Source organism: Apus apus, chromosome 2 (assembly GCF_020740795.1).
Source record: "Apus apus isolate bApuApu2 chromosome 2, bApuApu2.pri.cur, whole genome shotgun sequence".
NCBI classification, from domain to species: Eukaryota; Metazoa; Chordata; class Aves; order Apodiformes; family Apodidae; genus Apus; species Apus apus.
Window position 1 is genome coordinate 100,301,782 of NC_067283.1, and position 14,070 is coordinate 100,315,851.

Consider the following 14,070-nt stretch of genomic DNA (forward strand, 5'->3'; position numbering starts at 1 on the left):
CATCATCCTTGTCTTCAAGACATCATGAATTGAAACTTACAAAATTGATATTTGTAATTCATGTTTTGGACTTGCCTACAATAGAAAAAAAACAGATTATTTATTCCCCAAGGTTTTCATTATGCCATACTTGCTTTCTGATAAATAACATCTGTATGCTAGCCCATTAATGGCTACTTTTAATAAATAAATTATATATGTATGTATTAACTATTTTGGAAATCACTGGAGAGAATGGCACTGCAAAGAACAGTAATAGTAACAATAATAATAAGCTCTTGAACATATGTTACAGGATTATTCTTGTTTAATATTGTAATACTGTAAATGAGGAATGAGCAGGACATTTTTATCCCATTTTACAGACAGGCAAATTGTTACTCTAGATTTTTTTTAATTTTTGTTTTGTTTTGTTTCATTCCTATAGGATTTTGAGAGTGGCAGGCACCTTTAGTTCAGCTTTTGGAGATCATGATAATAATGTTAAATAATCTTCTCATTAACAAAATATCCTGGGAAGAACAGCAGGAAATTCCTACTAAAGTGAATATTATCACAGTCAAAATTCATCATATTTTATTCAGTGTTTATGATTTAAAATAGAATTGATAGCTGGTGTGCCTCCTTCAGTGTTATTATTTTTTTTATCTTTTACTCAGAAAAAAAAACGCTTATTCATTTTCATCAGCAAGAAGCCAAAAAGGTTCCAAAAATTTTTTATATATGTCCTGATTGTCCGCTGAATAACACAACATATTTCAGAATAATCAGTTTAAACAGCTGAAGGCCTTAATCAGGATATTACATACCTTTTTATCTTAGCCATATTTCTGCAATCAATTCCAAAAGCTCAAGAATCTGCTTACATGTTATGAGTTGAGATCAAAGCTTCTGTAGCTATTCCATCACATTTCAATTTCTAAAGTAGCTGTCTCTTATCTAGCTGGAAATTACATGCTGAGAGATATTCTCAGAGGTGTTTTGCACCTCTGGAATTCACTTGCTTCCCTGATCTCAGCTGTGTCTATTTTCACAGTATACTCCAAAACATATTTGTATCCCCCAGTTTATAGTTTTCTGGTAAAAAGAAGGAAGAACACTGCATTTTCTTATTTGGATCACTTTTTCTTGATGTCTGCCTGGTTTACAATAAAAACAACAAAGGACCATATGTGAAATAAGTTATTTTTATCTAGCCTTACAGTATATTAAGCTATGAAAAAGAATGTGAAACAGATAATGAATAAAACTAATTGTTGTCCTAATTGTCCGAACTCAGAAGCAGTTCACGGTAGCTTCATTCTGGAGAAGAATGCTTGTTTTGAAGTTTTGGATTTTCTGAAAAATTATAAAAAATTCTCTGTCTGATTTTATCCAATGACTATTGACCTTCATGTCCTGTATGATGGTTTTGTGTTTGCCGTACAGACATGTTTATCTTAGCCTCTGAAAGGCATTAAAACAAAAGGATCACATTTCTGTCTGTGGGACTGTAATTCGAAATTTGACAATAAAAATAGAAGTAAAGAAGATATATAGCTGGATTTTTTCATAATTATAAATCCATTCATAATTTAAAATGGATTTTCCACTATCCATTTTATGTTATAGCTCTGTACTGTCTTATAATCCAAGTCAGTTGTATACTAGCACAGATGAAGTTTTCCTTTGGACATTGAAAAGCCACTTTCACTGCATCACTGGTATTAAATACATTCTTTTCAAACTAACTTGAACATGAAATTTGATGTGTAAAATAGACCTCTATCCTACTAGACCTAGGTAGTACCAGATCAAATGGAGCAATATTAAAAAGACATCCAAAACCAGTATTATTTTTGAATGGATCTTCTGACATTTTAACTGTATGTCGACATGCATAAATGATGACTGCATTGTGGTTTTAGTTACCCTTTATGTGTGTGTACAGTAACTGTTGAATTCTAAAGATAACAAAAATTATCAGGACACAAAATGGACCAAATCTGTCCCAAAGATAACACTAGACACATCCCAGCAAGAATACATTTTACCCAAAAAATGTAAGAATTAACTCAGCCTGGAACTGAAACTTGGAAGTTTTAAAGTAAGTTATATCAAATGTTTTACATCATATATAAGCAAGCTGAACATCCAGAATGAATCTATTTTTATGCACAGTAATTTCAGTCTTTTTTGTGGATATTTGTTTTTCTTCATATCGTGCAGGAAACAGATTTCAGCTGAAGACAGGCTGCAGTGGATACACCGACATTCTGAATCAATCCTTTCTTCTCTAATGCATATTTAGCCTGGAAATTCTGAGATCCTGTAATTTGGGAATCATGTATGAAGTGACTTTGATGCTGAAGCTTGCTTAGCAATTTTTATTAGATGCAAAGAAGTGACTATGCAGAGCACTTTGAGTTAGGATAAGAAAAAAAAAAAAATACTCAATACTTAGTATATAATAAAATAATAATCAATTTCAGTGAAAGTGAGGAGTGCTAATTTAATATTACTTCTCTACATAAAGAAATGTTGACAAAAGAAAAGAAGGGAACTCTTTAACCAAATCTGAGGAATATAGGATTAATGCTAACAATGAGTAGTTTGCTAAAACAGATGGTTTTTTACCAAAATATGATGAAAAAAATTATATTTCATAGCAGCAAAGTGAAAGTGTTGGGTTAGTAAGCCAGTTTTTATTATTTCACCTTGCTATGTTCTCTTCATCATTTACAAAAAACATCCCAGCAGTAGTGAAATAATAAAGAAAATAAAAAGCTATAAAGAAAAGCTGCAGTGAAGGCATCAGAGTATAAAAACATGGTGAAGCTGTGAAAGCACCAAATGTCCCCTCAGACTTTTACTCTTAGCTACACCTACAGATGCAACAGTGGGTGCAGAGGTCCTTGGAAAATTCCTTTTTCTGTTTCATATGGACAGTGATTCAACAACTTTATTTCAAGCAGAATCCAACAGGCAGAAAGTTTATCAACATATCTAAAGAAACATAAAAAGGCACCTTATAGTCAAGGCATGAGCTTTATAATTGTTACTCCTTTGTTGAGATCTACACCATTTTATTTATAGCTGAGCACAAACATCTTACAGTAGATCCAAAGAAATCAGATCATTATTGTGCTTTTACTTTTCAAAAAAGAAATAAAGCCAGTCAAAAGGAGAAACTGGGTCTTGAGGTAAGTCTATCTGGTTAATGCAGATGTGAACTATAGCAATGAACATTTCAGTCTTTTACCTGCACTAAATTCTAATGGTCATCAAACATTATTAAGCAATGAGAAAAATCCTGCTACTTACAAGACTTCTGCCAGTTTGAACAAAACCAATTCTGTACTCCCAAAACAGGCAGATGATCAGATATCTTACATCCTATAAAACATAGCAGAGCTCCTATTGAAGGATGTTCGGTGGAAAACTAAACAAAAGCAATGAAAGCAGAAAGAGAAAGGTGGCAAATCTGTTCCTTCTTGGAATAGTAACATTATTGTTGGGTACAGAAGCATGCAAAAAGGGCTCCAAATTATACACTCAGAGTACTCTAGCATCAAAATTAATGGCACTGGTGGTTGTTCAGATGGACAGTTTATGCCTTAAGCTGAACTTGGTAGAGAGAAAGTTCTAGAAGTAAAAAGGAGTGTGACATAGAAGCTTTATTATTTCTTCTGGATATCTCCATAATTCCAATTCAGTGACACTACTTGAGGTTGAATAAATAAATTTTCAATTAATTTTCATCAAGATTACCGGCAATAACTCCATACTCCACAATTTGATATTTGCAAGATGATCAACACTCAGACATTCAGTCCAAAGTGGTTTACAGAAATTCCCTTCTATACAAAATAATTAACCAATGAGAAATCAGAATTGTTACTGATACCTTAGATTCCCCCACTGACAATATTTATTAGTTGACTGTGCCCATTAATCAAATGGATGGGAAAGCTGAGTATAGCAGGACACATTTTGTGACCTTTGATCAAAGGAGGCCCTCCTGTTACCAGTAGTGATCTCGGCCTGTTTGGGAAGAAAGAACAAATGAGGTCCACCCACCATGAACTTAAATCAGTTTTTACAGAGAAATCAAGTGAATTAATCTCAGTTTTAAATAAATGCATAATCTCAGCTGGACTCCTGGCTTATTAAAACTTTCAGATTAATGGGACTTGAAAGAAAATATTTTGCAGCATTTAAATTTCAGCCTAGTCAAAGCAACAACTGTTAAAACCTTGCAGAAGCAACACATCACTTGCTCTATTTTATTTGTTTGCACAATGAAATGCCGGGTTTTTTTAAACTTTGACTCACAAAAAATAAATGCAGTTTTTCAGTTTATGACGCCAGTTTCCCTGGTGAAAAGCTAGACTCTCCTTGGTTAGATGTACAAAAGCCTAGGAAATCAGAAAAATAGAGAAACAGTTTTCTTCTCCTGGGGTGATTTTTCCTTTAGAATCAGCAGAACATGTGCTGCCTATTGCTTTCTGAATATTTTATAGACCAGTCTGGGTTTTGCTGAATCTTAGTGGAACTGATACCATGAGAAATAAACAGTAAGGGCATGCTCTGTCCTTATGTTCCAAATATTCTCCTGCTTCTAGTGTGAATCTTTACTGGCATATGAATATGCCTAAAATAAGCATAGAAGTTGTAGGTTTGTATTGAAGAGCACTGTAGAAATCTAAAGTGCAGCTGTTTTTTTGTTAGTTTGTTTGTTTCAGCTAGATACATACACCTCAGAATTATACTGATAGGATCAGATACAGATAAAATTTATATGGGCAAATACATTCTGAATTTAAAGTAATGGAAGTAAATAACAAAATAGCAAAACAGTATTTAATTCACAACTGCAATTATTTTATTATTTTTAAACACAATAGACTCCTGCAAATATGTTTTCCACGGATATTACTAATACCTGGTTAAATAACTATTAACCAGAATGAAAACTGTAAGCATAATTAATGTATTTGTTATTTTTGGTTGGTTGGTTAGTTGGGGGTTTTTGTAGGGAGGTAGATAATACTTCTTTGCCAAGTAACTACACTAAAAAAACCCCAATATAAATAAATAAATAAATAAATAAATAAACTAAATGTGGCTAAGATTTCTTTTTAGATTACTGTATTACTCTATGTATTCAGCCTAGCTTAATAGTCTCTGACTCATACAGAGAGACAAAAATCCCTATAAAGCTTTTTCTCAGCTGCAGCCACAGAGATTTTACTAGCAAATCAAGAGGAAAGGCCAGCAGAGTTTAGAGGGTTTTTTATATATATTTTTTTTGGAGGTATATTGCAGAATGTTTTCATGAAAATGTGTCATTGTTTATGTTTTAAATTAGATATAATATTTTTTTTTTCTCTATTGCTGCTCATATTGAGCATATTCTCAGAATTATATTCCCTTATAAAAATGAAGTTTGTGTTTTATTATCAGGTAGTACTAGGGATAAGTTATTTCCCTTCACTGATTCCTTGACCTGCATGCCTATCCCTGTACTTGCATCACCTTAACTATTTTGTTTACTCATGGGAAAGGGGAAAAATTTCCTCCAGGATCTTAATAATTTGTATGTTGTCATCAGATATATCACTGAACAATCACTCCTCTCAATTAGTGGCAATAAAAAAATCTCAAGGGTCCTCATTTTTCCACAGAGTGAAAATATAGATTTGAAATAAATTTCACATATAAAAAGGGCAGAATGCTAAGAATACAAAGCTTCTGGGGTATAAGCTACATTTTGCATTTTGCTGTGACTATTTCCTCAGACTTAGCTTGCTTGAAAAGAAAAATAATGTGTGTTGAAATCTTAGAATTTTGACTGAGAAATGGTTTAACTGGGAAGGAGTTTTCAAAGGCACAGATGGAAGGCTGCTGTCACTTCCACTGACACTGCTTTGCTTTTAAAGCACCAATTGTAGCATTCAGATGCTTTCTGCTTTGGGAAAGTTGATGATTCAAGTCTCTAGGGTACACATATCTACAAGGCATGAGATGACTCACAAATTAGAGACCAAGTTTGGAACTGGACACTTTTCTTAAGGTTGGTGGGGTAGCACCAGTTTGTTTTCCCCCTGCTAATCAAGGACACTCACTAATATATGCTGATGCTCAGGTCAATAAATGTTTACAGACAAAAATAAGAGATACAACCTCTTTTTAAGCAGATATATTGCTAATTATGTTAACTGTAGTGTGATTGTTTATTTTCAGAGATGAAAGATAATAATTTTAATAGTAACTATTACAGTTTCATTTTATTTTGCAATTACTATCTGGTTTGACATATTTGTAAATAAAAGCTATTCTACTTTCTTAAGAAAAAGCAGGCAAGGAGTTCTATAATCAGTTATACCTAGAAACAACAATTCAGCACATGAACTTGTCACCACATATCACTTAGTGGAGCTACAATGTCTCCATTGAATGATGTCAGCATGTTTCTGGACTGGAAGGAAATGGGTTTTCTATAGATGGAGTTGTTCAAATGTAGAGTTATATACTTTTCACCTTTAAAAAAAAAAAAAAAAAAAAAAGACAAAATACTGTATATATGATTTCTTTTTAGTTTACGGAAACTTCACCCACCCCTTGTCTTTTAATCCAGAAAACCTTTTACATTATCACAAAATTTTAATGCCTGCCTTTCAAAAAGATGAAAAATCAAAGCACAGTATTTGCAGAATATGAGCCTCCTTAAGGCTGTTTAAGTGTGGGAATTGTATATTTGTGACTGCATAACATGCACTCAATACATATTCACAGATCATATCTCTAGCATCATAAGTTTAACACACTTGATACATCCTTTTATTGTCTTAAATGACAAGAAATACTTTCATTATTAAATAATTCTGTTTATCTCTGTTTCCAGCTAATTCAAACTGTCAGTGCAGTGGATCAAGATGACTCAGCAGAAGTTCACCATTTTTACTTCTTGTTGGCTCAGGAGGCCATAAACGACTCACATTTTACTGTCAAAGATAATCAAGGTGGTGTCATTCATGTAGCTCTTTAAGATCTTAATAAAAGTTGTATACTTCTTGTAGTCCTCATATCAATTCTATACAATTTCAATAAATGTATATAAAAAATTCAGCTGAAATAGAAATCTTTGTTATAAGATATGAACATGTCATGAGGTGCATTTCAAAAAATAATTTATTACTATCAAACAGTTGATTTTTCTTTATCAGCCAAGTAACATAAACAGCAGAAGACAGTTCTATTTTAAGGAAAGAAAAAATGCAGACATGAAAAATACACTGATACTCCCTAAAATATATTTTCTTAATGGTGGGAAATATGGTGGGAAATACCAACTTTCTTGTTAAAATTATTTCTCTAAGAAACAAGACCACCAGAAAGAGAAGACGCTCCTAATACAAGTATTTGACTTCATAACTTCAGCAAGAACAAAATTATAAAAACTGATAAATCTGAATATAATCTGATTTCCTAATTTATTTTAAACTGCACACACTGATTAATGACGACAAAATAAAATTTATTCTATATGTATTTTTATGTTACTCAGAACCGATACCAATTGAGACTCTGACAAAGAGTCATGTAGAGTGCAACATCTAATGGAATTGCCAGGAAAATGAATGCTTAGAATCAGTCTGCTGAGACTACAAAGAACAACTTCTCCAGGCTCAATTAAAGTACATAATGCTCTTATTGACTTTGCTAATTATTTGAATATTGCAGCTAGGTGATTAAATCAATGGAAGTAAGTTTTGGAAAGTTCAGACTATGTTAAATGGCAAACTACTACTCTCAATATCTCCAAAGTTAAAGTTAGTGTATTAATATGTGTTTCGATTCCCACTTTCATTAGTGTCTCAGTGCCAGGAAGAGGTAAGTTGTTATATTAAAATTATACTTTGTAGAAGTCACGAGCATTTTCCATCTTTGCTCATTCTGCACAAAGTTCGAGCAGAGACGTGCACAAGGCAATACATCCAGTTCATTTTGGTGTCTATTGATGAGGAGAAAAAACATCCCACCTTATTTATAATGTGGTAGGGTCATTCCTCAGTCTCTCCTTTTCTGCTGCATTTCATAGAAATAGCTGGGTGAATTCGGATAGTCCTAGGCAAAAGCAAAAATGAGTCTATAAGTCTGTAGCATTTTATCTCAGAATTATCTTCTGAATTATGACAGAAACCTAGAAAAACATAAATGCAGTGGAGTTAACTAGACTGTTGGGATAGATGAATCATACAGATAATGGCAGAAACATTTTTTTCTTTTCCATGTACATGTATGCACTGATGCAGTAATTCACTCTGCTATGATAAAAAAAATATGACATAAATATTTATAGATATTTCTTCTTTCCATTATATAGAGATTTAGACAGGGCTAATTTGGCTTTCAGCAAAGTTTCAGATTTGAATTTGTTGATATGCAGAAGAATCTGAACTTAAGCTGCTTAATGGGTTTTGAATGGAACTGATTTTTAAACACTAATAGTTAAATACAAAACAAGGGGAGAGCCTCTAGCAACTTTTCCTTAATTTAGGTTGTCGGAACTCAGCTAGCTCCGATGTTTGAGTCAGGGAAAAAAAAAATAAAGACTATTTTAGTGGGCTTTTTCCTTGCTTTCGCTTCTTTCTCTTGCTCCCTGCTTTCTCTTTGTGCTGCCAGACACAGTTTTGATGTCTTTTGATTTGTAAACTGTCCATAATTCATCTGTGATTGGTAGCAGCTGGTTCTATCAAACCATTTTAAGAACAAATTAGCTAGCCTGAGCAGGTGTCAAGTACTGAACATGGTGGGATTATTTTTACCCCTGAACATTAAAATCAGAGATTCTGGGCCAAATTTTATTATTGCCCCTGGAATTCATATGTCAAAAATACATGCACTTACTCACAATTGAAGCAGAAACATGTCAGTTCCTGGGTTTACTTTATTAACTTTTTTAATATATGGTTTTGCACAGTACCATTGTTCTTAAATTGGTCAGATTCCACTGGAGTTTTATTATTGTTAAATAAATAAATAAATTATAGATGTGTATCATGCATAACCATTTATTTTCTAGATAACACAGCTGGAATTTTCACAGCAAAAAGTGGCTTCAGGAGGCAAGAGCAGTTTTCTTTCTACTTGCCAATCTTAATTCTGGATAATGGAACTCCACCACTGAGCAGCACAAGTACTCTCACTATCACTGTCTGCAACTGCAACACTGAAGTTAACATCTTCTACTGTCGATATGAAGCTTTCATGTATGCCATGGGTCTCAGCACAGAAGCTTTAATTGCCATTTTAGCTTGCCTACTAACACTCCTAGGTAAGTATGCGTATGAGAAATTACTTTATTTCCTTTTACAGTATGCTTGATTAAGTAACAAAGAGATGTTCCCTTGACTGGAAGCCCTGAAGCACTATGCTATTGATAAAAAATGCAGTAAGGCAAATGTCTCATTTCTTTACTGTTTTCTTAATGATAATTCCCCCACCCACCCCCATTTTCAGTAAAACTTAAATTCTACCTTTTGTTGTGTCATGGTCCTACTTGTCTGCATTGGTCCTCAGTGATGGAGGAGAAGATCTCTTGTGCCAGCATGATCCCCAGTGGAGAGATCTAATGCAATGCACAGGGGGGTTTCCCAAACTGAGGGATCCTCAGGGAGAGCCAAAAGAGTGGCCAGGAGCTCACAGCTCATGTGAGAGTTGCTGAGGAGACCTGGATGGGGACAGGAGCAATGGCAGTCAAGTCTCATCCCCTTACTTCCCACACCCATGTATAAAAAAAGCTCTTAGGGAGACCTAGTGACCAGAAGCACCATGACCAGGGGTGGTCAAACAGAGTGATGTGTCAGCCAGGGCATGGAGTGGCAATAAATGTGGAAGGAGATACACAGGAAGCTCTACCAGCTTGACCAACAAGTCATGGTATCCACCCAGTAGAAAGCCACGGCCTCTCTAACTTCTGCACCAAGCAGGACTACTGCAGCTTCCCAGAAAAAAACTGATAGGAACAGGCAGACATCCAGATGTCACATGGCAGGCAGTGCCCTGCTGTTATACCAGTATGGAGGGCAGCAGCAAAGACGCCTGTGGGAGGTGCACCCAGATGGAATAATCAGTTGGTGTCTAGTGGGCCTACGCATATCACAGAAGTCAAAGCAGGGATACAGATAAAAATCAGAGAGAAGAATAAAGCAATCTACATCTACCACCTTAATAGACCCACATTTTTCAAGCACTTTAAATCTTTGAATGCATTTTTGTGATTATTTAAAATAACAAAATGAAAGGCCCTATACATAACATGTTTGCCACTTACATCTGAAGCCTGAACTTTCTTTTTTTTTCCATTTTCCTGCATCATCACTTATACCACAAGAGGAGTCCACAATCAAAGAGCGTGGAGAATTGAAACTATCTGGGTTTTGTAAATATAAAATAAAATTGTATAAATTAATGTTTCCAGTTCTCTGAAGTTTATTGTTGGTATTTCCCAATTAAATTAAACAATATACAATAAATATGTAGAAATAAAGAACCATTTTGAGTCCCTTAGAACCCTCAGTGAAGTAAAATCCTGTCATTGTTGATACTTGTATCATGCTATGTTCTGAGTAAAAAAATTACAATCCACAAATTTACTTATTAAATAGAACTGCAGTACTATTCAGTTAAATGATATATTAATACCTGTGAAACTCATAGACTATTTTAAAGGAATCATTCAGCTAAAAATGAAATTAGGTAGAACTAAAGAATAAAGCTTAAAAATAAAATTAAAAATGCTTTTATATGTGAATGAAATAAGCTGCTTTGATTCATAGGCCTTGGTAGTAAATACTGCTACTTCACACAACATTTAGTGATAGTCTTCAAATTTCCAAACCCGCATAACAGAAATAATTGAGCCACACCCTGCATATCTATGGAACTGAATGTTTCAACCATCTGAGGAGGCTATCTTGCTCATAACCTCATTTTTCATTTTATCTTCCTGGAGCTTTGATCAGAGAGAGAGTAAGACATTAAGAGTTTAAATTCTGAATGTGAAATTGATATATTATGTGATAAACCCAAGCTGTTTCAAAAAGCATAATCTGTGTTACCATCAAACTCCCATCTACCAAAAGAACCACTCCATTTCATTCACCTGTTTTATAAGTCTCTTTGTAGCCATTTTCCCACCACATACTATGCTCATCTCAAACCCATAAAATCCACAAAAATTACAGGTCTACAAATTTGTTAAGTGTCACTTTGCAGCAGCATTGATATTACAAAATGTGTACCATTTTGTAAAGTCTTTCAAGCACATGCAAACTCTCTGGTTCTGTGTTTTGTTTGGTTTTGGTTTTGTTTGTTTTTTTTCAGTGTTCTTTTTGGCAATTGTAGCCATAAGGCAGCAGAGAAAGAAGTCTCGCTTTTTGGAGAAAATGGAAGAATTCAGAGAGAACATTGTCAGGTATGACGATGAAGGAGGTGGTGAGGAGGATACAGAAGCCTTTGATATTTCAGCACTGAGGACCCGCACTGTCATGCGAACACACAAACCTCGGAAGAAAGTGACCACAGAAATCCACAGCCTCTACAGACAGTCTCTGCAGGTTGGCCCTGACAGTGCAATCTTCAGGCAATTCATTTCAGAAAAGCTTGAAGAAGCAAATACAGATCCTAGTGTTCCTCCATATGACTCACTTCAGACCTATGCATTTGAGGGGTCTGGCTCTTTGGCAGGATCTCTCAGCTCTTTAGGTTCAAACATGTCAGATGCGGATCAGAGTTATGACTACCTTACAGACTGGGGACCTCACTTTAAACAGCTTGCAGGCATGTACACTTCCCATAGAAGTGTGGGGGATTAGTTACTTTTTGCTTTGTTGTTTTATTTTCCGAAATCTCTGCAATCAAAAAACAACTGTGGATTTTTATGAAGGAGATCAAACCACATGTAAGCATAAAAAATAGATTTTAGTTTTTTGTTTATTTTTGGTTGGTTGGTTGCTTTTTTTGGTTTTGTTTGTTTGTTTGCTTGGTGGTTTTTCGTTTGTTTGTTTTTTTGTTTCTCTGTTTTTTCTGGAAAGTCTTGGATGTAGAGATCTTTTGATCATAAAAAAATCACAACAGGGGTGTCATGAGTTAAGGGAACAGAGACTCCATTTGAAAATCTTGTGGCTACTTAAGTGCCCAAATGTAAACTGTGCTGCTTTGGATATCTAGGCCCCCTTTTGGATACTGAAAACCTAGGCCCTGCAGGTACAAAAGGAGGAGCAGAAGCCATAAATGGATATTGTAGATACCCTATCATCCATAAGCTTTAAAAAGTTTATGAAGTTAAGACAGACTTTTGCTGTTACAGTTGAATATATTAATTAACCAAAGTCAAATATGCATATTTGTATAATGCTTCATATATAAATACACGTTTGTTAAAAATAGACCCTAGATATTCTAATACAACTGCCATAAGTGTTCACAGAATCATCTATTTATTTTTTTTAGGATGATAAAACTAAACCAAATGTATTTTGCTATCATTGTAAAAATAAAGACCTATTACAACATCAGCAAGTATTTGCTGCCATTTTACTTTTTAATAGAGCTACTGGAAAATACGTAAAACAATACTTAACCTAGCTGATGAGACAGAAAAAAAAATAATCAATTCAAGTTAACTTGACTGTGTCCAATTCTGGAACCCCCAATATAAGGACATGGAGCTCATGGAGAACATCCAGAGGAGGGCCACAAAGATGATCTGAGAGCTGGAACACCTCTCTTACAAGCTGAGAGAGTAGGGGCTGTTTAGCCTGGAGAAGAGAAGGCTTAGGAGGCACCTTATAATGGCCTTCCAGTGCCTGAAGGGGCCTACAGGAAACTTGGGGGAGAACATTTACAAGGGCTTGTAGTGAGAAGACAAGGGGGGAATGGATCAAAGCTGAGAGACTGGAGATTTAAGTTAGACATTAAGAGAAAATTCTTTAGTGTGAGGGTGATGAGACACAGGAATAGGTTTCCCAGGGAAGTTGTGGAAGCCCCTTTCCTGGAAGTGTTCAAGGCCAGGTTGGATGGGCCCTGAGCAACCTGATCTAGGGGGAGGTGTCCCTGCCCATGCAGGGCACTTGGAACTAAATGATCTTTAAGGTCCCTTCCAACTCAAATTGTTCTACAAATCTTTGATTCTATGAAGTTAGAATCAATATTCAACATAAATACTGCAATTGACCACGTCATATATTACTGCAGTTAGAACAAAATGGTACCCAAATACAGGCATGTTTTCTTTTATTAAGAGTTTAAAGGATGATGGATTTACAGGCACAGATTGATTTTTTTTTTTTTTTTGGTATGGAATATAAAATTACCTGCAGTAGTCAGTTTCATTATAACAATATTAAGAGTATTTAAAATGCCAATCTGATGGTTATAAAACTTTATAGGTAAAATTAGATAATAAAATGCTTTAATGTTAATCTACTTCTGCAAATGATCCTGAATCATTATGAGAGGCTCAAATCAGACTTCAAAATTAATTTCCCACAGTATTTTTTCTAAACCATCCTCAACAAATATAAAGCTGTTTCAGAACATGACTTTACTCTTATTTACACCATTAACCAGCAACATTTTTTGATCTGAGGGTCATCACATATGTTCAAAATGTTCTATGTGGAAAAAGGAACCTGCCTGATTTTCATTCACTTAGCTTCCATCAGATACCTACTTTACAGCAATTACATCATGTAATCAACTGATACATTTCCACAGCTAAAAGCTGGCATCAGGATAAAGAAAGTTATGCAACATGTTTCTCACCATGCCCCTTTTTAAAATAAGATTTTAGGTAAGTGCTACTGAATTATGGAGAGCCAGGCAAAGCTTATGCAACAACAATAACTTCCCCCCCAAAAAAAAACAAAGCAAAAAAACCAAAACCTACCAAACAAAAAACCCCACCCAAAACCCCCAAACAAACAACAACAACAACAAAACACAAACCAGAAATACAACAAAACCCAAGCAACAAACAAAAAAATGGCATATAACATCTAAGGTCTGCATTGTTTGCTACAA

The 14,070-nt window shown here is 34.6% G+C and overlaps 1 protein-coding gene across 12 annotated transcripts in view; it reads left to right on the plus strand.

The window, feature by feature from the left end:
- LOC127380863 (cadherin-19-like) overlaps window positions 1-13,335 on the plus strand; it is a 108,681-nt gene extending 95,346 nt beyond the window's left edge. For 9 of the 12 annotated variants that reach the window (XM_051610400.1, XM_051610399.1, XM_051610407.1 and 6 more), the window contains 3 exons: window positions 6,887-7,004; window positions 9,068-9,319; window positions 11,371-13,335. In XM_051610400.1, the coding sequence (XP_051466360.1) occupies window positions 6,887-7,004; window positions 9,068-9,319; window positions 11,371-11,861 (861 nt within the window). In that variant the 3' untranslated portion in view covers window positions 11,862-13,335. Of the gene's footprint in view, window positions 1-2,208; window positions 3,058-6,886; window positions 7,005-7,549; window positions 8,325-9,067; window positions 9,320-10,378; window positions 11,267-11,370 lie in introns of those variants that run through there. The other 3 variants (XM_051610408.1, XM_051610409.1, XM_051610410.1) reach the window with 3 other exon arrangements.
- Window positions 13,336-14,070: the final 735 nt, after the last annotated feature.